Source organism: Sus scrofa, chromosome 12 (genome assembly GCF_000003025.6).
Source record: "Sus scrofa isolate TJ Tabasco breed Duroc chromosome 12, Sscrofa11.1, whole genome shotgun sequence".
NCBI classification, from domain to species: Eukaryota; Metazoa; Chordata; class Mammalia; order Artiodactyla; family Suidae; genus Sus; species Sus scrofa.
In genome coordinates this window covers 26,352,445-26,378,231 of record NC_010454.4, presented here as the reverse complement: position 1 = coordinate 26,378,231, position 25,787 = coordinate 26,352,445, and the positions used below count along the sequence as shown (strand labels likewise).

At 54.8% G+C, this 25,787-nt stretch overlaps 1 protein-coding gene across 2 annotated transcripts; it reads right to left on the bottom strand.

Annotated features, from left to right (window-relative positions):
* On the bottom strand, positions 9,671 to 21,541 carry SGCA (sarcoglycan alpha). Of its 2 annotated transcripts, none has more exons than XM_021066044.1 (10): positions 21,387 to 21,541; positions 20,199 to 20,318; positions 19,950 to 20,092; positions 19,765 to 19,837; positions 19,159 to 19,357; positions 18,577 to 18,739; positions 17,430 to 17,656; positions 17,184 to 17,210; positions 10,356 to 10,548; positions 9,671 to 9,816 (listed from the first exon to the last, which is right to left on the bottom strand). In XM_021066044.1, exons 1-9 carry the CDS (start codon positions 21,421 to 21,423, stop codon positions 10,368 to 10,370), a joined length of 1,170 nt encoding a protein of 389 aa, XP_020921703.1. In that variant the 5' UTR covers positions 21,424 to 21,541; the 3' UTR covers positions 9,671 to 9,816; positions 10,356 to 10,367.

The following is a 25,787-nucleotide window of genomic DNA, read 5'->3' as shown; positions in this document are numbered from 1 at the left end:
AGGCGACTGGTCTCCTCCCCAGTCTCAGGGAAGGGAGACAGAGAATCCAGGAAGCCAGAACTCAGCAGACGAAGCACCCAGGGACCTAGAGATGGGTTGAAAAGTTGACAGCTGTCCCACCTGCCTCCCAAGGTCTCAGGGCCTAAACCTCCAAGGCAGGAAAGGCCCCTGTCCCTCCCTGGGGTCCATAGAAAGAGGGACAAGTCTGCACGGACCATTTGCTGTAATATTAACACCTTGGCTGTCATTAGGTAGTCTTGGCTGTTAATTATGTCCTGTGATAATGTATTATTAGCACGCCGACCACATAGGGTAGGGAACTGCAGCTAGTAAACAAAAGTTTGTTCCTATGCAAATTACCCAAAGTTAGCAGGTGATCCTTGGATCAGTGCATTGATGGGTGATGTCTGCCTGACACCGTCTTTGGTGACTCTCATCCGCCCAGGACCTCCTGCTCCCCGGGCCCTTGGCTGGCTTGGCCCCATCCCCCTCCGCCCCCATGGGGGATCCAGAAGCATCCTGAGCCTGGCATCCAAGGCTTTACCTGGCCGCTACTCATTTGTTCCTTCTATCGCCTCCCCTGCCCACACCAGTCACACTGGCAAATTCAACACGCTCCTCACCTTCCAGGCCTTTCTTATATTTCAAAGGTCTCATTGTTTTCTCATGCTCCTGCCCAAGGCAGGGCTGAGTTTGCCTTTGAGTTTGCAAATCTCTCCGTGCCTGCGGGATTCACCTCAGCCTTAAGACCAGATATTGTTGCCATTTATATGCTGTCCTGTTTTCACCCTGTTCTTCTGTCCAGACCAAGCGGGGCTGGCTCAGGCCAGAGGCTAAGTGCTGTGCAATGCAGGGCTGGGTGCAGGGTTCAGGTGGAGAAATGGAGGAGACCAAAGAGAAAGAACATGAGGTCAAGGGGCAGCTCTTCTGGGTGAGAGTGTGGAGGTGTGAGCTCCACTGTGAACAAGAGCCGGCACAGATCAGCCTCCTGGTGGGAGCAGCCAGCGATGGAAGGCTCTAGGCCTGTGCTTGCTGCAATAATAAAAGCGTCTCTATCTGTGCTGAGGAGGATTTGACAGCAGATAGTGCAACCGAAGAACTCCTTTTTTTTTTGCTTTTTAGGGCCACACTCATAGCATTATGGAAGTTCCCAGGCTACGGGTCGAATCGGAGCTGTAGCTGCCAGCCTACGCCACAGCCACAGCAATGCCAGATCTGAGCCACATCTTTACCCTACAGCACAGCTCATGGCAACACCAGGTCCTTAACCCACCAAGTGGGCCTGGGGATTGAACTTGTGTCCTCATGGATACTAGTCAGCTTTGTTACCACTGAGCCACAACAGGAACTCCTGAAGCGTTTTTTGTTGTGTTGTTTTGTTTTGGGTTTTTCTTTTTGCTTTTTTAGGGGTGCACCTGCAGCATATGGAAGTTCCCAGGCGAGGGGTCACATCAGAGCTGTAGCTGCTGGCCTATACAATAGCCGCTCCTGCTACCTCCACTTCAGCTCACAGGCTCACGGTAATCCGAACCCACATCCTCATGGAAACTAGTCAGGTTCATTACTGCTGAGCCACAGCAGGAACTCCCGAGAACTCCATTTTTAATTTCACTGTGATGAGTTTTAATAGCTGCACGTGGCTAGTGGCTACAGTACTGGGTAGCACGGCCCTAGGCAAAGGACGGACTAAGCCCCTTGCTCCACGTGTACAAATCTACCCATGGGTACGTGGGTGCTCGTGCCGTGAGGGCACACCTGGTGACGCCTCGGCTCAGGGCTGTGGTGGTGGCAGAGTCTGGCTGTGCCGCCCTGCCTGGGTCATGTGATTTGGGGCCAGATTGTGGTTCCACCGTGTGTGTAGGACAGGAGGGGAGGGGGACAAAGGGACCATTGTATCACCTTCCCAACCCCAGCCCTCCTCCTCGCTGACATCACAGCTGCCCTAAATACAGCTGCCCAGACCCTCTGCCCACACGGAGGCACAGCACCACCCTGCTGCTCTGCGGGCTCGCCTTGGCTTCTCTGGGACGGAATGATGGGTCAAGCTCCTGCAGTTGATTTTTCAGCCAAATCCAGACCGAAAATTCTAGAAAGAGACGAGGCTTCTTTTGCATCTTTTACTTTTGCTGCGCGCTCTCTCTCAGAATCCTGGGTCCGTGTTGTGGCTCAAGACATTCTCCTGTCAAGATTTTCTGTAACTGCAATCTGGCGGATTCTCTCTCGTGCTGTCTCTCTTTCAGCTCCTGAACCCTCGCCTCCCAGGTGCCTCCAAGACTATCCTAGACAGAGCTGGGTGCAGTGGAGAGGCTGAGTGGGGGAGCCTCAGGCCAGGGCGCATGACGCAGGGCTGGGTGGAGCTGAGTGTAGGGCGGCTGCAGCAAGCACAGGGCTCTCAAAGCCAAGACCCACAGGGGAAGGGGGAGGGAGGTGGATCCCCCACCCCCCCCAGCCGTCCCCGTGTGAATGAGAACTACCCATCCACCCGGGAGCAAAGGGATCCATGCTCCAAGGGACCTTGCATCCCCTGTGGGTATGTGGGGATGGGCAAGGGTCTGTGGATGCAGGAAGAGCTTTCACACACATCTGGTGACCCCAAAGATGCTGTGTGCCCTGTGACAAGTTCTGTGGGTCCAGGGGATTGGGACATGTGTGCGGAGGTGTGAGAGAGGTCACAAGAGCGTCTGTCTGTGTGATGGAGCATGAATGGGAACGGTAGAGCAAGGAGCGAAGGAGAATGGGGAGAGGCTGGCCCTGCGGGGAGGGCTCCATCCTTAAGTCTAGTGCTGGCTGTGTCTCTGCATTCCCTTCCTGGTGCGTGCTCCAGAGGGTACCACATGGGACCAAGAGATATCCATGGACCAGAAGGCCCAGACTTTGGAAGAAGGATGGCCCTAGTCTCGGAGGGTAATCAGGCCCTCAGGGGCTCGGAGAGTCCAACTCTTTGCAGAGGATGTGCACGGCCAGGCCTGGAGGGAGGTGAGTTTGGTGCACGTGGGCGCTGGAGAGAGTGGGATTTTCTCGACCCAAGACGGTGGAGGAGGCGTTCCCGTTGTGGCGCAGTGGTTAACGAATCCGACTGGGAACCTTGAGGTGGCAGGTTTGATCCCTGGCCTTGCTCCATGGGTTAAGGATCCAGAGTTGCCGTGAGCTGTGGTGTAGGTTGCAGACGCGGCTCGGATCTGGCGTTGCTGTGGCTCTGGCGTAGGCCGGTGGCTACGGCTCCCATTAGACTCCTAGTCTGGGAACCTCCATATGCTGCAGGAGCGGCCCTAGAAAAAGCAAAAAGACAAAAAAAAAAAAAAAAAGACTGTGGAGGAAAAGGAAGATGGTGAGGGGTGGGGACATTTTAGAACAAGAAGGGCACCTTTTCCAGAATGAGGTGCCCTCACAGCTTCTGAAGCAAAACCCTTGGGCTCCTCAAGGCTTCTGAAAACTCTGATGCACGCAGGTGTTCTGGAAAGGGGCTGAATTCTGGGTTTGGGTAGATTTGAAGTGGAGATAGAGGAAGGACCACGAAACCAGTGCTGCGCAGTAAAAACATGAAATGAGCTGTATGTGTAATTTTTCATTTTCTAGCAGCTATAGTAAAAAAATGAAAAGAGGAGTTCCCGTCATGGCTCAGCAGTTAATGAGCCTGACTGGCACCCATGAGGATGCAGGTTCGATCCCTGGCCTTGCTCAGTGGGTTGAGGATCCCGCATTGCCATGAACTGTGGTGTAGCTCACAGATGCGGCTCGAATCCAGCATTGCTGTGGCCCAGGCATAGGCTGGTAGCTACAGCTCCGATTGGACCCCCTAGCCTGGGAACCTCCATATGCCGCTGGTGCGGCCCTAAAAAGAGAAGACAACAACAACAACAAAAAAAAATTAAAAGAGGAAGTTCCCATCGTGGCTCAGTGGTAATGAATCTGCCTAGCATCTGTGAGGATGCAGGTTTGATCCCTGGCCTTGCTCAGTGGGCTAAGCCTCCAGCATTGCTGTCAGCTGTGGTGTAGGTTGCAGAGGGAGCTAGGATCTGGCATTGCTGTGGCTGTGGTGTAGGTCAGCAGCTGCAGCTCCTATGTGACCCCTAGCGTGGGAATTTCCATGTGCCTCTGGTACGGCCCTAAAATGACCAAAAAAAAAAAAAAAAAAAAAAAAAGAAAGAAAGAAACGGGGGGTGTTAACTTTAATAAGATATTTTATTTAACCCAGTGCATCCCCCAGTATTACTATTTCATCCATACCTTTGCAGCACCTCAGTTTTTATTTTTTTCTGTTTTGTGAATTAGTTCATTTTTTAATTTCTTAAAGCATTATTGAAGTATGGTTGATTTACGGTGTTGTGGTCCTTTCTACTGCACAACGAAGTGATTCCGTTTCATCTAGACCTACATCCATTCTTTCTCAGAATCTTTCCCCACATAGATGATCACAGGATATTGGGTAGAGTTCCCTGCGCTATAAGCAGGTTCCCTTTCTTTGGCCAATCATTCCACATACCTCAGTGTGCACATGCCGGTCCCAAACCCTGAGTCCATCCCTCCCCCTCAGCTGTCCCCTTGGGTAACCACAAGTTTGTTTTCAAAGTCTGAGCACACTTCACATGCTCAGCGGCCGCAGGTGGCCAGCAGCTGCCTTACCGGGCCGAGCAGGATTGAAGAGCAGATGCGGCCCAAGGGGCAGGCAAGCATCCACGTCCACCCCAGTCCACAGGGAGAACTTGCGCTCTTCACAGAATGGAAATTGTGCCCATTTAATCGAGAGCTTAGAGGACCAGGACATGCCATGGACCTTGCGTTTTGGGGTGACCATGAGAGTGCTTGTGTGTAATAAATTCTCCATTCTTTTTTTTTTTTTTTTTTGCTTGTTTGGGCCACACCCATGGCATATGGAAGTCCCAAGGCTAAGGGTCGAATCGGAGCTACAGCTGCCGGCCCACAGCACAGCCACAGCCATGTGGGATCCGAGCCGAGTCTGCAACCTACACCACAGCTCACGGCAACGCTGGATCCTTGACCCACTGAGCGAGGCCAGGGATCGAACCCTCCACCTCACGGCTACCAGTCGGATTCATTTCCGCTATGCCACAATGGGAACTCCCTAAATTCCTTGTTCCTGGCAGCTGCCACGCACTTGCTTGTTGCTTCCAAATTCTCCCCCGAACCCCCAAACAGTTATAATTAGTGTCTATGAGTAACCAGCAGGACTGTGATTGGAGACCTGCTCGCTACCTCCAAATCCCAAATCCCAGCAGATACACAAGGGAGCTTTCTATAACATAGATGTAGGTGTGTGTGCATGTGTGTGTGTGTCTCATGAATACAGGAGAAGCGTGCATGGGGTGGGGGTGGGGGTGGGGTCAGAGGCCAGCCAGAGCGGGGCTCTGTGTCCCCAAGTCCATTTGAGAGGTGGTGAGGAAACATCCAGTCAGGCTGTGCACGAGGGCTGCGTTTGGCATGCAGGTGGAGACACCAGGTCGGCTGTGGCTCTGGAGGGGACCGGTGAGTGAGGTCAAGTCTCAGGGTGGAGGGGGTGGCAGAGGCTATTTGTCCTTGGCAGTGGGGTGGGGGTGGGGTGACTGCCAGGTGGAATCTTGCTCCCGTCAGTGAGGGTGCCTGTGCCCTCCCTACGTGCTGCCAGGCGGCTAGGCACGTATCTGTGCCCAGGCACAGCCTGTCATCCCCCAAAGTCACGCCATGCCTCCCCCAACCCTCCGCCCCGCCCCTTGTCTGGGCCACTTCCTCCCGGGCCGGCAGCCAGGCTCCCGTGTGCTCCCAGCAGCTGAGCTGCCAGGCTCTCAAGGCCAAGGGCAGCAGCAGAGGGAAATGTGGGACTGGCCTCCCACTCTCTCACCCCAGGAGGAGCACAGAGGGCTCAGGCGGAAGCAGGAGACAGGGAGAGGGTGGCCCCCTCCTCTCGGGGGCGCAGGGCTGGAGGAGAGCCACCCTGGACGGCAGGCTGACCCGCGGAGCCTCTGGTCTGAGCAGATTCAAGGCAACGCCAGGTTTCAGCCAGATGAGGCCTCACTCCCCCAGAAGGGAGGACATTTCGAGTGAGAAGTCAGAGGCACCCTCTTGTCCGGGAGCCCCTGCACTTGGGTGGTGTTACAGAAAGAGCACCTCAGGGAGTTCCCTTCGTGGCTCAGCAGGAAGGAACTCTACTAGTATCCATGAGGATTCAGGTTCGATCCCTGGCCTTGCTCCGTGGGTTAAGGATCCAGCATTGCCATGAGCTGTGGTGTAGGTCACAGATGCGGCTTGAATCCCAAGTTGCTGTGACTGTTGGGTAGGCCGGCAGCTGTAGCTCTGATTCGACCCCTAGCCTGGGCACCTCCATAGGCCACAAGTGCAGCCCTAAAAAGTGGGGGGGGGGAAGCACTTCAGGAATTCCTGTTGTGGCTCATTGGTAACAAACACAACTAGTATCCACGAGGACACGGATTCCATCCCCAGGCCCACTTGCTGGGTTAAGGACCCAGCATTGCTGTGAGCTTTGGTATAGGTTGCAGATGTGGCTTGGATCTGGTGTTGCTGTGGATGTGGTGTAGGCTGGCAGCTGCAGCTCTGATTGGACCCCTAGCCTGGGAACTTCCATATGCTACCAGTAAGGCCCTAAAACAAAAAACAACAACAACAAAAGAGCACTTCAGTCAACAAACATTTATTAAGCTCATAGACTATGTCAGCCCGGAGCTTCTTCCTGCTTCCATAGATACTTCTGGAATTAGGTAACTAATCAGTGTGGGATGGCCAGCAGGCAGTAGTGGAGGAACCAGAAAATAATTTGTGGAAGCTTTAGCAACAGTCTTGCTCACCTGACCCCCTTTGCCCAAGGAAGAGAAGCAACCTCCTTAAGAGCTCTGAGCAACCCAGACCTGAAGGCCACCTTTCTCGCATTCCCTTAGAATATCTCCACTGAGCACCTACCCGTGGGAGCACACAGAATCCTGTCCTCCTGGACCTTACATTCTAGGGCCGAAATGGACCCCAATTCAGACAGGACATATCCCGTAGGAGAGCTCAGAGGCTGTAAGAGGTGCCTCGGAGGCCTGGCGGAGGGGGCTCTCAGAGGAGTCATTTGGACAGAGGCCAAAATATCTGCACCGAGGGGGGAATTGTCTGGACTCGGGGGGCTGGGGGTTCCTGGCAGAAGGATCGGCAGGGGCAAAAGCTCTGAAATGAGGGTGTGTGAGGAGGCAGTGTGGCTGGAGCAGCAAGCAGCCGGGCAGGGTGATGAGGTCAGAGGGATGGGCAGGGTCTGGACACCTGGCCAAGAGTGGATTTGCTCTTAGTCACGGGAAGACAGCGGAGAGCTGAGAACAGAGGGGCGTGACTCCCTGATTTTTCCTTGTAAAGGATGGACCTGAGACTGCAGAGGCGGGAGGAGGCAGGGAGGCTACAGGGAGGCTGTTGTGAAGAAACGTGAGTGAGATTCTGGGGCCGGGTCGGGGAGGGTGATCGGGGAGGCTGTGAAAAGTAGGTGGATTCAGGATGGTTTCTGAAACTGGGGATTCTGGGAAGTGAGAGAAGGAAGAGAGGGTTCCAGGGGCAACTTGGGGCCCTTGTGACCTGGTGGCCTATACGTTTCTGAACAGCGGGATGCCGAGTTCAGAAACTCAGCCCTGGAGTTGGGGCTCAGTGGGTTAAGATCCCGAAGAGTATCCACGAGGATGCGGGTTCAATCCCTGGCCTTGCTCAGTGGGTTAAGGACTGGGTGTTGCCGTGAGCTGTGGTCTACGTTGCAGATTGGGCTCAGATCTGGTGTTGCTGTGGCTGTGGTGTAGGCTGGCAGCTGCAGCTTCGATCTGACCCCTAACCTGGGAACTTCCATATGCCTCTGGTGCAGCCCTAAAAAGACAGACAGAAAGGAAGGAAGGAAGAAAGAGAGAGAAAGAGAGGGAGAGAGAAAGAGGGAGGGAGGAAGGAAGGAAGAAAGGAGAAAAAGAGAGGAGTTTTCCGTTGTGGTGCAGTGGAAATGAATCTGACTAGGAACCATGAGGTTTCGGGTTCGATCCCCGGCCTCGCTCAATGGGTTAAGGATCCGGCGTTGCTGTGAACTGTGGCGTAGGTCAAGGACGAGGCTTGGATCCTGTGTTGCTGTGGCTGTGGTGTAGGCTGGCGGCTGCAGCTCTGATTAGACCCATAGCCTGGGAACCTCCATATGCCGCGGGTGTGGCCCTAAAAAGACAAAAAAATATAAAAAAAAAAAGAAAAAGAAAAAAAGAAAGAAAGAAAGAAAAGAAGGAAGAAAGGAAGAAAGAAACTCAGCCCTCTCCAGGGGTCCTTGGCCCCGCAGGCACCACTATCAGGCTGGGGGTGGTGCTCAGACTCTTCAGCCCCACCTCAGCCCCAATGCTGGGCCCTTGCCCCCAGGTGAGGGGAAACTCATGTTCTTCCTCCCTACAGCACCCCTCACCCTGCAGCCCCTACCGCACGCATGGAGAGAAGGCATGATTGTCACCTCCAGGACCTTGGGGGGGGCGGGTCCAGGCCTGGTGTGAGGAGCTCAGAAAGGGATGGAAAAGCCCAGCGTGGCAGACAGGATACCTGGCCCTTGTCTGGATTCCCTTGGAGCTGCCCCTGGGTCAGGGGCCTGGGCTACAAGTCCCTGCTCCTCTCTCCCCCTCCTTTTTTTTTTTTGTCTTTTTCTTTTTAGGGCCGCTCCCGCGGCATATGGAGGTTCCCAGGCTAGGGGTCGAATCAGAGCTGTAGCCACCTGCCTACACCACAGCCACAGCCATGCTAGATCTGAGCCGCGTCTGCGACCTACACCACAGCTCACGGCAACACCAGATCCTTAACCCACTGAGTGAGGCCAGGGATCGAACCCACAACCTCATGGTTCCTAGTCAGATTCGTTAACTACTGGGCCATGACGGGAACACCCCTCTCTCCCCCTCCTTAACTTGGTCCCCTCTGGGGCTTAATCTCTGGCCTGTCCTCCCAAAGGAGCATCAGATGTGAGACTTGGTGTGGCTCGGGGGTGGGGGGCAGGGGGCGGGGGGAGCCAGGCTGCCTTGTTTGTAGCCACCTGGGGAAAATAAACAAGCTGTGGCTGCTTCGTGGCCTGCTAAGCTCTCTAGGACTTGTGCAGGGACTAAGCTAAGCCAGTGACACTAAGCTCAGCAAGGGTTTCAGGCTGCACAAGTGTCCTGTGGGGACCTCAACCCTGTCTCTAAGAATCTCACCCGAAAGGCTCAAGGAGCTGGGCATTCAGAGTCCTGCATCCCACCCCTTCTCCTTATCGAGGCTGGTCTCCCTCCCTACACAATTTACAAAGGGGCTCTGGGGACCTGGATGGGTAAGAACCGGGATGTCCTGCTTCCAGAAGCCCTCAGCCTTCCAGAAGGCATTATGGAGGGGGACACACCAGGTCTGAATCCAAGCTCTGCCATGTGCTTGCTGTGTGACCTTGGGTAAGTCACTCATTCTCTCCGGGCCTCAGTGACCTTGTCTGTAAAATGGGAATAATGATTCCATTTCCTCTTGCTGTGCAGGGCATGTGAGGGCACATACAGGCCCTTCTCTCTTACGTCCGGAGAATTTGAGAAATGGCAAAATGCCGAGTGCAAAGGGGAGGTTGGCGGCCCCTGGCTGCCGCTGAGGGTCCCACAAGGCGGAGGGGGAGACAGGGAGGCGATGACAGCTGGGAGAGGGGCTGCCGAGAGGAAGGCGCAGGTGTAGCCGATGAGCAGAGCAGCAGGGATTTATTCTAGGAGTCTGGATCCCAGACACCCCCGCCCCATCCTCATTTCTCTGCTTATTCCAGGCCTGGGGCCCATCAGTCCAGGAGCCAGAATCGGGAGAAAGGATGTGGCCATGGGTTAAGCTGCTCTGTGATTGGGGAGAAAAGGGAGGATGAGGTCAGAGTTGGAACCAGAACAGCAAAGAGAAGAGAGAGGGGCGTCCCCACCCTGACCCTCTGACTCCCAGTGCCTCCCAGGAAGGCACATCCCTGGCACTGCTGAGCAGCGCCCCCAGCCAGCGCTGCCTCGAAAGGGCAGACAGGTCTGTGTGCCCCTTCCTATCCCCCCCTACCCGCCCCAGCCCAGAGATGGAGGTCACCTTATTATTCCCAGAAAAGAGGCTGCCCAGGAGTTCCCTTTGTGGCGCAGCAGAAATGAATCTAACAAGGAACCAACCATGAGATTGGAGGTTCGATCCCTGGCCTCGCTCAGTGGGTTAAGGATTCATCGTTGCCATGAGCTGTGGTGTAGGTCGCAGACAAGGCTTGGATCCCGTGTTGCTGTGGCTGTGGTGTAGGCCACTAGCTACAGCTCCAATTCGACCCCTAGCCTGGGAACTTCCATATGCCGCGAGTGAGGCCCTAAAAAGCAAAAAAAAGAAAAAAGAGGCTGCCCAGCCTGACTCACCTGCGCGGGTCCTCAGTGCTGGTCCAGGATGAGGGGCACCTGGGCGTTGTCCACCTGGGGGGGCAGCCGCTCACCCGTGCGCACGTTGAACATGGGTAGGGTGGAGAGCGGCCGGGGCACCTCTCTGCTGGCTGCCATCTGTCGCAGCTCCTCGGTGTTCCCACGGATGGTGCAATGGTGGACCATCTGGATGCTGGGGGCACAGGGCCAGCAGAGTCATCAGCTCTGGGAGTCAGCACCCACTTTGGGGCCCAGCCTGGCACTCTAGCACTGAGCTACCCTGCAGTCTTCCCCACCTGTGATGGGCTGGGAGCCTTGCAAACATGATGGGTGGGGGAGGACAAACAGGAAGTTCTGTGGTGCCAGCTCTTTGTTCAGTGACTCTGCCACAGGCTCTGGGTGCAGACAGCTCGGGTTCAAAGCTGTGTGACCTTTATAAGGTACTTAACCACTCTGTGCCTCAGTTTCTTCAACTGTAAAATGAGGATAATCATAGAACCTACTTCCTAGGATTGTTGTGGAGAGTAAATAAGAAAATGCAGACTTGGTGTTTATTTCTCGTTTTGCTTTATAGGGATGCACCCACGGCATATGGAGGTTCCCAGGCCTAGGGGTCAAATCAGAGCTGCCAGCCTACACCACAGCCACAGCAACATGGGATCCAAGGCACATCAGCAAACTACGCATAGCTCATGGCAATGCCAGATCCTTAACCCACTGAGCAAGGCCAGGGATCGAACCCCCAATCTCATGTCAGGTTTGTAACCGCTGAGTCACAGTGGACACTCCCAGGCTGGGTATATATGTATGTATGTATGTATTTGTCTTTTTAGGGCCGTACCTGCAGCATGTGGAAGTTCCCAGGCTAGGGGTGGAATCGGAGCTACCAGCCTACACCACAGCTACAGCAATGCGGATCCGAGCTGCATCTTTTTTTTTTAGGGCCGCACCTGCGGCATATGGAGGTTCCCAGGCTAGGGGTCGAATCGGAGCTGTAGCCGCCAGCCACAGCCACAGCCACAGCAACGTGGGATCCAAGCCGCATCTGTGACCTACACAACACAGCTCACCGCCACACCGGATCCTTGACCCACTGAGTGAGGTCAGGGATCGAACCCGCAACCTCATGGATACTAGTCAGGTTTGTTTCTGCTGCGCCACGACAGGAACTCCTCAGCTCCTTCTTCTAAATACTCTCTCCCTGCCCTGAATGTCTCTCCCCTACCCAGAAGCCCCATCTTAGCCTGGCAAACCTGCCTCATCCACCTTTTCCTAGCTTTTGCCCAAGCTCTTTCCTGCCAGGCTTTAACAGCTTATATACTGGATCTTCAGATGGGGGCTCCCAGCTCCCTTTGTGCCTTGACCCCACCCCAGGCTGCCCCCAGCATTGCTTCGCTCCAGACACTAAGTCTTTCTTCCTGTCTGTGTTTCAGACCGGGGCTCCCTGAGGCTGGAACCAGGTCCCACTCTGAATGCCTGGAAACCTCAAATGGACTGACCACGACACCCGCTGGGAATTCCTTCCTGAGCTAGAGCTGGAGTTTCCCCTAAGAAGGCTGAGCTTCGTTCTCATCTGACATTCTCATGGACTTGCTTTCTGCTTGCTGTCCAGGGGCAAGTTTAGTTCATTCTAGGAAGGAGGGTAGCACAATGACTAAGCATGAGGACTCGCTTAGGATTTGAATGTGAGTTCCACTGCTTATTGGCTGTGTGACCTTGTGTAAGTTACTTAATCTCTCTGTGCCACCATTGCCTCAACTGTAAAGTGTTTGTTGTATGAATTGAATGAGTTAAGACAGAAAAACATTTACATGTCTACTGGTCAGCATGCAGGAAAGGGTAACTTTTTTCTTTTTTTTCCTTTTAGGGCTGCCCTATGCTTTTTAGGGCATGTGGAAGTTCCCACCCTAGGGGTCGAATTGGAGCTGCAGCTGCCAGCCTATGCCACAGGCACAGCAACATGGGATCCGAGTCGCATCTGTGACCTACACGACACCTTGTGGCCATGCGGGATCCTTAACCCACTGAGTAAGGCGGGGGATCAAATCTGTGTCCTCATGGATACTAGTTGGGTTCTTAACCCACTAAGCCACAGCGGGAACTCCCACTTCTTATAGGGAGCCTTCGGTTGTTATTATCATTGGTGTGATTTTATTAGCCATCAGGCCCCCTGCTGAACTTGGCCTCCTGTGGGGGGATGATGTTTCCAACCCCTTTTCCATGCACCCACTCACAGTTGTGGGCTCAGCCTGGAGATCTTTTCCCAGACTACCTGGTTGCTGGGTCAAACAGAGAGCATGGACTTTTCAGTACAAACAGTAAGGACTGGTTTTCTTAAAGGGGTGAGGGCCCTGGGCAGGGTAGAAGCAACCTACTTACTGCTGGACGACTGATCAAATCAGGAAGGGGAAGTGACCCCCATCCACCCCCAAGTCTCAAGCAGTGGACACAGACTCCAGCTAGAGCCTGGATGCCAGGAAAGACCTTCTAGATTAAAAAAAAAAAAAAAAAAAAAAAAAGGAAAAGGAAAAAGAAATGGAGTTCCCATCCTTGCGCAGAGGTTAACGAATCCGACTAGGAACCATGAGGTTGCGGGTTCGATCCCTGGCCTCGCTCAGTGGGTTGAGGAGCCGGCGTTGCCGTGAGCTGTGGTGTAGGTTGCAGACGCAGCTCGGATCCCAAGTTGCTGTGACTCTGGTGTAGGCCGGTGGTTACAGCTCTGATTCGACCCCTAGCCTGGGAACCTCCATATGCCGTGGGAGGGGCCCTAGAAAAGGCAAAAAGACAAAAAAAGAAAAAGAAAAAGAAAGAAAGAAAAAAGAAAGACTTTCTAGCTTCATGCTGAGTGGGCCACATGCCTTCCTGGTGGGGGTAGGGCTGGGGGGTAGGAGCAAGAACTTTCTGGCCAGCAGGGGGAGGTGGAGTCGCCCTCTTAAGGCTCAGGGAGAGTCAAGATGAGCTATTGAGTTTGGAATTTGGCAAGCAGCGTTGTCCAAAACACAATTTTCCATTCCCAGGCAAGGGGAGGCTGAGAGGGGAAGGGAGCCAGAAGAGTGAGCCTGGGAAGGCAGCCTGGCAGGTGGCGCTCCCTAAGGTGGGGGAGGCCTAAGCCAGAGGGCCCCCTCCCTGCCCCCAGCCTCATGTCTGGGTCTCATTACTCTAGCAACACACACAGGTGGAAAAAATGCTCTGGGGACATTTTTTTCCAGAACAGGAGCAGAAGCCAGACCCAGGGCGCTCTCCCCTCCATCCTTCCACATAAACACTTGGGCGGACAAACCAACGAGCAGGTGTGTTCACACACACACACACACACACACACACACACACACACACACAGAGCCCCTTGAGCCCTGCCCCTGGCACACAGATCACAGAAGAGGGTCACTGGGCTGGAGGATGTTCTGACCCATAAAGTCTGATGTAGGTGAAAAACAGGCAGCAGAATCCCAATTTTGGATGATTCAAAAAGTAGGAGACCTTGGAGTTCCCGTCGTGTTGTGGCGCAGTGGTTAACAAATCCGACTAGGAACTGTGAAGTTGCGGATTCGACCCCTGGCCTTGCTCAGTGGGTTAGGGATCTGGTGTTGCCATGAGCTGTGATGTAGATCGCAGATGAGGCTCGGATCCTGTGTTGCTGTGGTATAGGCTGGCGGCTACAGCTCTGATTAGACCCCCTAACCTGGGAACTTCCATATGCCTCGAGTGTGGCCCTAGAAAAGACCAAAAAAAAAAAAAAAAGAGAGAGAGAGAGAGACAGACAGACAGACCTTGAACAAGCAAAAAAAAAAAAAAAAAGGATTTCGTAGAAATAAATCAACACAAAATCCAAACCAACAAAGATTAATATCGTACACAGTAAAATTGGTTATTGATTCCAAATGGGTGGAGGAAGCATATTTTCCAGACACCAGCAGAGCTTAGAAAATTGACCCAGGAAAGCTGGATGTGGTAGAAATAACTGGTCCTAGGAAAGTATCCACAAAATTGATCAAATTTGGCACAGGCCAAAAATATTGAGGTATAAAATCCTCCTCGTGAAATTTGCGTAGAAAATCACCGGTCCCAATTGTGACAGGGGAAGTGGGGCAATTCTACCAAATAAAAATGAAGAAAGAGGAGTTCCCGTGGTGGTGCAGTGGTTAACGAATACGACTAGGAACCATGAGGTTGTGTGTTCGATCCCTGGCCTTGCTCAGTGGGTTAAGGATCTGTGAGCTGTGGTGTGGGTCGCAGACATGGCTTGGATCCCGCGTTGCTGAGGCTCTGGTGTAGGCTGGCGGCTACAGCTCCGAATGGACCCGTAGCCTGGGACTCCATAAGCCGCGGGAGTGGGCCTAGAAAAGGCAAAAAAAAAAAAAAAAGAGAGAGAGAGAGAAAGAAAATCCCCTCCCCCTTTTTTGTCTTTTTAGGGCTGCATTCTTGGCATATGGAGGTTCCTGGGCTAGGGGTCGAATCAGAGTTGTAGCCCCTGGCCTACACCACAGCTCATGGTAATGCCAGATCCTTAACCCAAGGAACGAGGACAGGGATTGAACATGCATCCTCGTGAATACTAGTCAGATTCGCTTCTGCTGCGCCACAATGGAAACTCCCAAATCTTTTTTTTTTTTTTTTTTTTTTTTTTGGCAGATACGCTGCCCATCCCATCGTGCCCCAGCAGGGAACTCCAAAAAAAGCAAATCCTTTTCATTGTTTGTATAAAAAGTTGATGAAAGGATCAACTTCAGTACATCCCGGAATTACACTTCTGTTCCCTCTGGACAACTGATTCCCCATTCCAGTTCATTAAGGTTGATATAAATCTGATTCTAGAAATGTATTCTTCAGCCCAGTGGGCTGAGATGGTGGGGTCAACATGATGCGTTTGAAACTGGGCTCGCGGGTCCCCCAGCATGAGCTGGCAAGCACACACACAGCAGGGGCCCCAGCCGCCTGGCTCGCTCAGCCACAGCTCTTTTCCCCTGGCCTGGCAGATGCCCACACACCCTGGCATCTCCCGCCTGCCCCTCCCAAGAGCGAACAATGGGGCCACTGTGACCCCCACAGGATTCTGGTGGCCTCACAATGTCCCCCTGAGGTCACCACAGAGGTAACCCTACCACCCAGGGACCCTGGGGCACAAGTCTGCTGAGGCCAGTGTGGGTGATCATCCTTGGTCCTCCTCTGGCCACCCAGGGCCAGGCTTGGGCCAGATCCCTACCAGGAAGTCTCTGAGGGAACCAGGAACAGGGTCATACCTCCCCCCCCCACCGAGGAGAAACTCAGGGGAGACTTTCCAGCCGCCATCCTGGAGGTCCTTACGCCCAGTTCCCTGCAGCCACCCCAGGAAGAGATGCAGAAAGACACCTCCCTGCCGCCTCCATCTGTGCCCTTGACCTCAAACGCTGCCCTGGGTGCAGGCCGGCAACCCAGCACATCCGGATTGCCTAGCAAGAGCGAGCCTGGGCGCCGTGCCAGCCCCAAAGCCCCCCGGAAGCCCAGCATATCCAAAGTGATCCTGGGGGTTGTGGCGAACAAGGGGGCCCGTAACCGCGTGTCCCTGGCCACCCTGAAGAAGGCTGTGGCCACCAGGGGCTACGACATGACCCGCAACGCCTGGCGCTTCAAGCGAGTGCTCAAGAGCCTGGTAGACAAAGGGATGCTGAAGCAGGTGACAGGCAAGGGGGCCTCAGGCTCCTTCCTCATGGGCAAGAAGCAAGACTCCAAGTTCAAGCTCAAGGCCAAAAGCCAGCAGCGGCGGCAGCGACAGCAACGGAGGCAGCAGCCTGCGCAGCGCCGTCCTGGGCCACGCCGGTTGCTCCTGGGCTCCAAACAGGGGTCCAAGCGGCCCGTCAAGGGGGTTCGAAGGGCAGCCAGATGCCGCCGTAGTTAACCAGGCTGGCTGGGCAAGCAGGCAGGGGCACCGGGCCCGCCAGAGGCTCAGTGCAATGGAAATAAAAGGAGCCTAGCTTATTTCACCTCTGCCTCCTGGAATCTCTGGGGTTCAAGGGAGTGGGAGAGGACAAGGTTTGGGGGCGCAGAGGTGTAAGGCCATGGATGGGGGCGGGGAACCAGGGCAAAATAAGGGTGAGAGATTTGGGAAGGGCTGGAGGAACTGAAAGCATTGCAGGCATCGGCTGGTTCAACCGCATCCTCTTTTGGTTGTTTGTTTGTTTGTTTGTTTTCTGTCTTTTCTAGGGCCACACCCACAGCACATGGAGGTTCCGGGGCTAGGGGTCGAATCAGTGCTGTAGCCGCCGGCCTACACCAGAGCCACAGCCATGTGGGATCCCAGCCGCATCTGCGACCTACACCACAGCTCATGGCAACACCAGATCCTTAACCTACTGAGCAAGGCCAGGGATGGAACCCGCAACCCCATGATTCCTAGTTGGATTCGTTAACCACTGAGCCACAATGGGAACTCCAGCCACATCCTCTTGCAGGTGAAGAAACTGAGGCCAGAGAGGATCACAGGAATTATGTGGCAGAATGCAGCCTGGAACCCAAGGGTCAGACTCAACAGCAAAGTGTGGTTGTGTGTGTGTGTGTTAAGTTGCTTCTCAAACCCTTTCCACCAGGGTGGCAGAAGATCCCTGAAGTCTGGCTAGGTCCCCACTCCTGTCCCGCATTAAACGCTTTCATGGAGATCAGAAAATGAGAAAGCGAAGCCAGGACAGGACAGGACCAGCACCCAGCCAGCCCAGGACTGGAGCTCACAGGCCAAGGGTAGCCCATGCTTCCAGAGGAATCTAGTTGGGTCTATGCTACCCTTGGAGGTTGGGGGGGGTCAAGCTTTATAGTCCAAGGGAGCATCCTTCTGGCCCCCAGATTTCCCCTACTCACTCAGAGGTAGCCAAGTCTCTCTTCAGCCTGTGGAAAAGCAAAGGAGGTGATTAACTATTATCCATAACCCCCTCCTGGGGCCAGGCCAGGCCAGGCCAGGCCCCCCTCCCCCCCAACTCCTTCCCTGGCCAAGGACTCCGCTCCCTGAAGGGTGGGGGTCCCCACAAAGCACAAGTGCCACAGGGGGTCCCATGGATGTGAGCACCAGCCCCAGTGCCCTCCCTGCCCTCCGCGCCCCACACTCACCGTCCCTCCCGCCGGCAGCACATGACGTAGGCCAGCAGCAGGGTGAGCAGCAGGGCCACCAGCAGGGGCACCAGGAGGGTGACCAAGGCATCCGTCAAGAAGTCTCGGGCTGTGGCCTCGGTGGGTGGGCAGAAAAATGGGTCGTGTTCCAGGATCCCATCGCCCGGAGTAGGCACCTCATCTGCGGGCTCTGGCACTGACTTGTCCACCTGCTCAGAGAGCCCAGGCTGACTCAGGAGCAGATGGCTAGACATAGACCGCCCCCCCCAGGGCACCCGGGCAGGAACTCTGAGGCCACTGTCCTCTGTGCAACCACGGGGATGCCTCCTGCCTGCTCATGGGATGGACCAGGACGTGCACTGGACTAGGAGTCAGGAAAGAAATTCTGAGAGAGGCAGGACTGTCCAATGGTTAGAGCTTGGCTCTCTGGTCTGACTTCCTGAGTTTGAATCCTGTTTGGGACAAATGCTGTGCTGCAATGACTTACCTCTAGGTGCCTCTGTTTCCTCACTGTAAAGTTGAGATGTTACTAGCAGTACCTGTCTCCTGGGTGATTTTGAGGCTAAACATGTTGATTGTATAGAACCTGGCCCATAGCAAGTGCTCAAGAATGTTGATTACCAGTTCCTGGCTGTGCTGTCGGTCAAGTCACAGGAAGGGGTCCCAGCCCTGGGAAGAGGATCTCGAGGAACCCTAGACACCTCTGCTCAATATCCCACAGAGCAGTAGGGAGCGTCTTTGGTTTATAATACAGGAGTGAGAGCTATCTGTTCCTCACTGCAGGCCGATTTGCTAAGTGACACCTTAGTGGAAAACAGAGCTGTCACATGGAGGCCCTCGGTGAAGAAGGGGGTTTGGAACCCCCTTGCCAGAGTGATTGTTGTAGCTGTTGGGTTGGGCAGAGCAGGGACTCGGAGTGGAGATTCCTTGTCTGGATTATGGACTCTGTTGCCCTCTTGTGGCAGAAGGTAGAACTTCAGTGCGTGCATGTGGGTGGGGGCGGTGTGGGTGTGGGTGTGGGTGGGTGGGTGTTTGTGTGTACAGATAACTGGAGAAACAGGGAGAGATGGGATGGGAAGATGGGGGATGAAGGAGACCATGACGGGGGCTTTGCCCCTCCCCCACCCTGCCCCCGGCCCCTCCTCACCAAGGACACATTGCACCAGTCAACTCGGAAGTGAGGTGCCAAGGTGTCATAGCAGGACAGCAGTGGAGGCTGGCCCTGAGCACAGCGAGCCTGGCTGTCGGGGGATGCCACCATCTTCAGGCAGGTGGAGAAGGGTGAGGCAGAACCCACCTTGATGTATACGCTGGGCACAGACAGAAGCCACCATCAGCAAACTATCAGTAAGTACTAGGATTTGGGGTCATGGCCACCCTGAGATCTGGGGTTATGGTGAGAGTACACAAGGCACCCCAGGTTTCTGGGGGTGACCATTGATGGGTGGATCTTTCATGTCCTTATGGGCACCAGGAAGTACAGAATTCAGGGTGACTAGGATTTGGGTCCAGGAAGGGCAAGAAGGAGCAGAGCCGGCAACCAGAAGGCGGTGGACAGTGATGTGACACTGTCACTGTCACATCAGGTAAAGATGGGCACGGTGAGGGTGCAAAGAGATGGGTAAAGCCCCACCCAGAAATTAGAGAGACCCACATTTCGCCTATCACCCAGGCAGAAGGCCACCTGCCCCCTCCTCCTCCAGGAAGCCCTCCCTGGTCGCATGCCTACCCTTCCTTTCGACCTTCAATAGGCAGGGGGACTCGGCCCCCTCGGTCCAAGGCAGAAGTGATATTGATCAGCTGGAGATCCCCCGGCTCCCAGAGCCCCCCGAGGGCTGTGAGGAAAAGGCTGGCAGGTGTCGAGGGCAGCACCTCCTCCACGTCATGGCTGCGCACCAGGAACTCAGCCTGGTATGGGAGCAGGGGGCCTGGGAGGGCCAGGTGGGCACCTCAGGCTGTGCCCAGCCCCCAGCCCTGCCTGGATCATTCCCAAGCATCCCCCCACCCAAGCTCCCCCCACCCAAGCTCCACCATCCATGCTCCCCGCACCCAAGTTCCCCCCACCCAAGCTCCTCCCACCCAAGCATCTCCCCAGATCTCAGCTCCCTTCCTTCTTCTTAATACCCCACATAGCAGACCCTTCCTCCACCCTTGCCCCACACCCACGCCCCAACGACTTGCCCAAAGCCTCCTCTTAGTGTATCAGCAGAGCAGCGAAGACTACAGCTGCAGTCTCAGCAGGATGCCCAGCTCCCTACTACTCCCAGGTATCCCCTCTTCCAAGGGAGAGTCCCCAAGACTGGCATTGGTAGGGTAGGGGTGAGGCTGGTGGTACCTTCTGGGTCTGCAATCAACAGCACCAGCCTCTGCCGGGTGGTGTCAAAACTGTCCCGGTTGTAGGCTGTGACCTGGAGGATGGGGAGAGAGAGGGCTGAGCACCCAGTTACAGGCATGGGATTTATGTAAATGAGGGTACGCAGCTTCCTGCTGCCGGCCACTCCCTGGGGCCCCTGCTGATACCTCAATGACCTGGTGTCCGCGATCCTCTGGGGTGGCAGTGCCATAGAGGAAGCCAGGGTGGTGGGGGCTGCGCTGGGTGTAGCGGAGCCACCGGGGCAGGTCTGGGTGTCCCTGGAGGTGGGCGTGGTAGGTGACAGGGACAGCTGGTGGAAGGGAGGAGAGGGGCTTGGAGACACGACAGGAAGCTTTCGGAAGCCTTCACCTGCACCCCCCACCAGCCCACCCAGTGCGCCCCCAGGCCCCTCTTACCAACGTGCTCAGGAAGCTGCAGGAAAGCATCATGGTCCAGGGTGTATACAAACACGCGGCCCACGAGTGGGTGCAGGGTGGTCTGCTGGATCTCGGTGCCCCCCAGCCCTGCCAGGAGACCTGTGGGGACCCACACCCCCAAACACACAGACCAGCCTCAGTCCTGGCCAAGGAATAAGCTTCCCCTTTTCACCCAGTCCCTGGTGGCCCTAAGGGACCAGAGAGACGTGTGCGAGGAGGGGGACAGCTTTGCTGGCTCCCAGGAAGGATGGGGTGGGGCCCTGGCCGAGCCACACACTTTAACCAGCGAAGAAACCCAGGCTTTAGTTTGGTTTGGATTCATGGAAGCCCCCTCACTCTTCATGTTAGGCTCCCATTGGGAGTCACAGTGGCTGGCTGGGAGGGGTGTGTGTGTGCGTGTGCATGTGTGTGTGTGTGTCTACACATGCGTGCATGTTAAGAGCACTTGGAGGAGTTCCTGGCTCAGTGGAAACGAATTTGACTAGTATCCATGAAGATGCCGCTTTGATCCCCGGCCTCGCTCAGTGGGTTAAGGATCCGGCGTTGCCATGAGCTGTGGTGTAAGCGGCAGCTGTAGCTCCGATTCGACCCCTAGCCTGGGAACCTCCATATGCTGTGGGTGCAGCCCTAAAAAAAATAATTTAAAAAAAAAAATTAGGAAAAAAAAGCACTTGGAAAAGAATGCCAAGCTGACTGTCTGGGCGCCTGGAGGGGTGGGAGGAAGAGAGGGAAGAACCCCTTGGAGGAGGCAGGTGGCCATTCTGGGGTTCCCACCCCCCTCCTTTAATAGCCGGGGGGAACAGGGCCTCCACTGGAGGCCACTAAGAGCTGAGCGAAGAGGATCCCGAGCCCCAGGGAGAGGACCTGCCCCAGCGGCCCCCGCACCCTCCCAGAGCCAGATTTAGCCTGGACTCAGAAAGAAGCCAGCCCAGCCAGCGCATTAAAGGGCCCACGACACTCTGGACCTGTGTGGTTAGGCCCGGCCTGGCCCAGGACACCCCACCCCTCCCAGGTCCCAGCTCCCCGTTCCCTGGAGCCCCCACCAGCTGTGGCATTCACACCCCAGAGTCCTTCTGCTCCTGCCTTGCCCTGACCCCCAAGCCCTCCCCTGAGGAACCTCTCACCCCCTCAACCTGGGCCTCTCCCCTGAAGAAGCCCCCAACTTGCCCACGAGGAGAGAAATCCAGATCAGCGTTGCTGCCATGGCCGCCCCAGGCTGGCCCTGCCCTGTGAGTGACAGAGACAGGAGCAGGGAGGAGGGCGGAGGGAGGAACGGGAAAGTGGCCCAGAGCAGCTGGGCCCGGCTTCAGCCCGTGGGGCCCTCCCCACCCCTTCCCAGAGTAGGCACTAAATCTAAGGCAGACACCTCCTCACATGACAAGGAGCTCCCGTCGTGGCTCAGTGGTTAACGAATCCGACTAGGAACCATGAGGTTGCGGATTCGATCCCTGGCCTCGCTCAGTGGGTTGAGGACCCGCCGTTGCCGTGAGCTGTGGTGTGGGTCACAGACGCGGCTTGGATTTGGAGTTGCTGTGGCTGTGGTGTAGGCCGGCAGCTACAGCTCCAATTCGACCTCTAGCCTGGAACCTCCATATGCCGAGGGAGCGGCCCTAGAAGAGGCAAAAAGACAAAACAAAAAACAAACAAACAAAAAAAGACAAGGTCCCTCCAATCCTCCCCTCCTCGGGGCCAGAGTATATTTTCTAAACCTCCAACCTGATGGCCTTGATCCCCCCCTTAGAACCCTAAGGGCTCCCACTGCTCTGAGTTTCCCAGCTGCTGGTGGCTTTCAGGCCCTGTCTGTTCTTGGCCATCCTATCTAGAATCCCCTTCCCTTCTTTCTTTCTTTCTTTTTTTTTTTTTTTTTTTTGTCTTTTTGCCTTTTCTAGGGCCGCTTCCCGCAGCATATGGAGGTTCCCAGGCTAGGGGTCGAATTGGAGCTGTAGCCACTGGCCTACACCACAGCTCACAGCAACACCGGATCCTTCACCCACTGAGCAAGGCCAGGGGTCAAACCCGCAACCTCATGGTTCCTAGTCGGATTCATTAACCACTGAGCCATGACGGGAACTCCCCCTTCCCTTCTTTCTAACCCCGCCCCCAACACACACACACACACACACACACACACACACACACACACACACACTACCCCAGGCTTCTGCCCAGCTCACTCTGGCACCCCACAACCTGATAAGCTCCCCTGAGTCCACATGCCTTTGCATATGCTATTCCCTCTGCCCCAAATTCCCTTCCTGCCCTCATCCAACCAGCAAACTTCTGCTCACCTCTCAAGACTCAGCAGGGGCATCCTCTCTTTTTCTGTGCTCCCTCCTTCCCTAGGCCAAGCTGGGGCTCCCTCAGCCCCATGCACAGCCCAACCACACAGAGTTGCAGACAGATTGGGATCTTATAATCTTTGCATCCCTGGGGCTGGCCCAGGGCCCAGCAACTGGTAGGTGTAGAGGGTGAAGTGACAGCTTCATGAATAGTACATGAGGGTGCCTGTTCACCCAGCCCTGTCCTCAGATAAGGTCCCCCCCCACTCCCCAGCATACGCCCCAGGTCTAGGAAGAGAGAAAGCCCTGGAGGGGACAAGCCAGATAGAGAGACGGGGTATAAAGAAGGTGGCATGGGCTTGGAGGTCTTTCGGGCCCAGACCTGAATCCCACCTTGACCACTCGCTGGAGAATGTGGCCTTGAAAAAGTTTTGGGTTTTTTTTTTGTCTTTTTTTAGGGCTGCACCCTCAGCATATGGAGGTTCCCAGGCTAGGGGCTGAATCAGAGCTGTAGCCACCAGACTACACCACAGCCACAGCAACGTGGGATCCGAGTCTCATTGGTGACCTATATCACAGCTCACGGCAACACCAGATCCTTAATCCACTGAGCGAGGCCAGGGATCGAACCCATAACCTTATGGTTCCAAGTCGGATTCGTTTCCACTGCGCCATGACGGGAACTCTCAGGCTCTATTCTCAAAACTGCAAAGTGACAAGACCAGCGCTCGCCTCCTGCCATCCTTGTGAGGAAGCTGCACAGTCCAGAATTCAGCACGTATTTACAGAGCACCTACTGTGCACTGGGCAGTGAGAGGGGAGAGATGAGCAGCCCCTGCTCCAGTGGAGCTCACGTGCCTGGAGGTAATGACAGCGACCCCCTGCCTGATACTGTGCTAAAGGTCTTACATATATTTACATCTGGGAGTTTCTGTTGCAGAACAGCGGAAACGAATCCAACTAGGAACCATTAGGTTGCGGGTTCGATCCCTGACCTTGCTCAGTGGGTTGAGGATCCGGCATTGCCATGAGCTATGGTGTAGGTTACAAACGCAGCTCGGATCTGGTGTTGCTGTGGCTGTGGCATAGGCCTGCAGCTGTAGCTCCGATTCAACCCCTAGCCTGGGAACCTCCATAAGCTGTGGGTGCGGACCTAAAAATACAAAAAAAAAAAAAAAAAAAAGCATGTATTTATATCCAGTAATTCATCCCATCCTCATAGCCGTTCCTCAAAGCAGGTATTATCTTTGTCCCCATTATACAGATGAGGAAAGTGAGGCACAAAGGGTGTATAACTTCCCCGAGCCCTTACTGCAGACAGCTGAATGTGTGTAAAGCACCAATCCAGGATGCCTCAAATGTCCCCACAAGTGGGGTACCACTTCCTCTCCCTTCCCGCATCTGATCTCAGCCCAGGCGTGAAGGAAGCGGGGAGTCCCTCTTTCCCTGGGCTTCCCGTTCAGAGCAGGCAGAGGGGCACTCTCCCCAGATGCTCTGAGAAGGAGGCAGGGGGCCAAGAGTTCCAGGGTTCCAAAGTCCTCAGTGCCCATGTGGGCATTCTTCCTGGGCCTTGAGACAAAGGGGGTTGGCACCCCACCACCATAACCAAATGCCCGAGGCAAGGACAGCTAGGACCACAGAGTTCCCACTGTGGCTCAGCGATAACAATCCCGACTAGTATCCATGAGGACATATGTGGGTTTGATCTCTGGGCCTCTTTCAGTGGGTTAAGGATCCAGATTTGCCATGAGCTGTGGTGTAGGTCACAGACATGGCTCAGATCTGGTGTTGCCGTGGCTGTGGTATAGGCTGGCAATTGCAGCTCTGATTCGATCCTTAGCCTGAGAACCTCCATATGCTGCAGGTTTGGCTCTTAAGAACAAACTAAAGGACATCTGAGACCGGTCCTGGGTCAGCCTGAGAGGGAGGGTGCTGGCCTGCAGACTGCCTACCCAGTAGGCAGGGGACTCTGTCCTTGTCCCTTCCCCTGTCTCCCCACTGGACCATCCCACCTGTCCCTGGATCCAGAGTCAGTGTCCACTCAGGCTCTCAGACAGGGCAGTGTATGTCCCAGAGACATCTTGGCTCCTCTCTGCCTTCTCAGAGATGGAAGGCAGGAGGAAGAGAGGTTCTGGAAGCCGAGGAAAGTCAGAGGGCTCTGGGGGAGCAGGCAGAGGTGCCAGGGCCTGGCTAGCTGCCCAGGCCTCAGCCCCTTGGTGGCTCCATGTGACTTCCTCCCTCCCCTGCTGCTGCCTCTCCTGCTATTTTTAGAGCCACCCCTTCATACCCTTAGCCACTGGAACCCGGTGCCACCAGCCTGCTGAGGCCAGCCTTTCTTACTGATCCTTCTCCCTCCCCCCAAAACCAGAGGAGCCAGGGCCTGGGCCAGGAGTCTGCTGGAAGGCCCAGAAAGTCTCCTCTGGCCCCAGAGAACCTCCCCACTTCAGGGCTGTCTGGATTATAACCCACTGCTATAACGCTCAGCACCTTCTGTTCCTTGAGGCCTCAGGGTAGGGAGGTGGGAGTCACAGGGTCTTTAAAGCTAATTTGGAAATTTTATTTTTTTTATTTATTTATGAGGTTTGTTTTTGTTTTTGTTTTTTTGCCTTTTCTAGGGCCGCTCCCACGGCATATGGAGGTTCCCAGGCTAGGGGTCTCATTGGAGCTGGAGCCACCGGCCTACACCACAGCCACAGCCACTCGGGATCCAAGCCACGTCTGCAACCTACAGCCCAACTCACAACCTCATGGTTCCTAGTCAGATTCATTAACCACTGAGCCACAATGGGAACTCCCTGGAAATTTTAAAATAAAACTAAAGTATACAGACCAACACAGCCCCCCTGTATCTATCACCCAGCTTCGACAATGATCAACTCATAGCCAATCTCATTTCATCTAGTCCCCTCTCAATTTTCCCCTTCTGTTTAACTTCCTCTGTTAATATTTCAGTGCAAGGAATTCCTGTTGTGGCTCAGCAAGTTAAGAACCCGACTAGTACCTATGGGGATGCGGATTCAATCCTTAGCTTCGCTGTGGCTGTTTAGGTTAGGCCAGCAGCTGCGGCTCTGATTCCACCAGTAGCCCAGGAACTTCCATATGCTGTGGTTAATGGGCCTAAAAAGACCAAAAAAAAAAAAAAAAAAATTTTAGTGTGAATCTTTGAAAGATAATGACTTTCTATTTATTTATTTATTTATTTATTTATTTATTCACTTATTTATTTAGTCTTTTGTCTTTTGGGGGCCGCACCCGAGACATATGGAAGTTCCCAGGCTAGGGGTCGAAT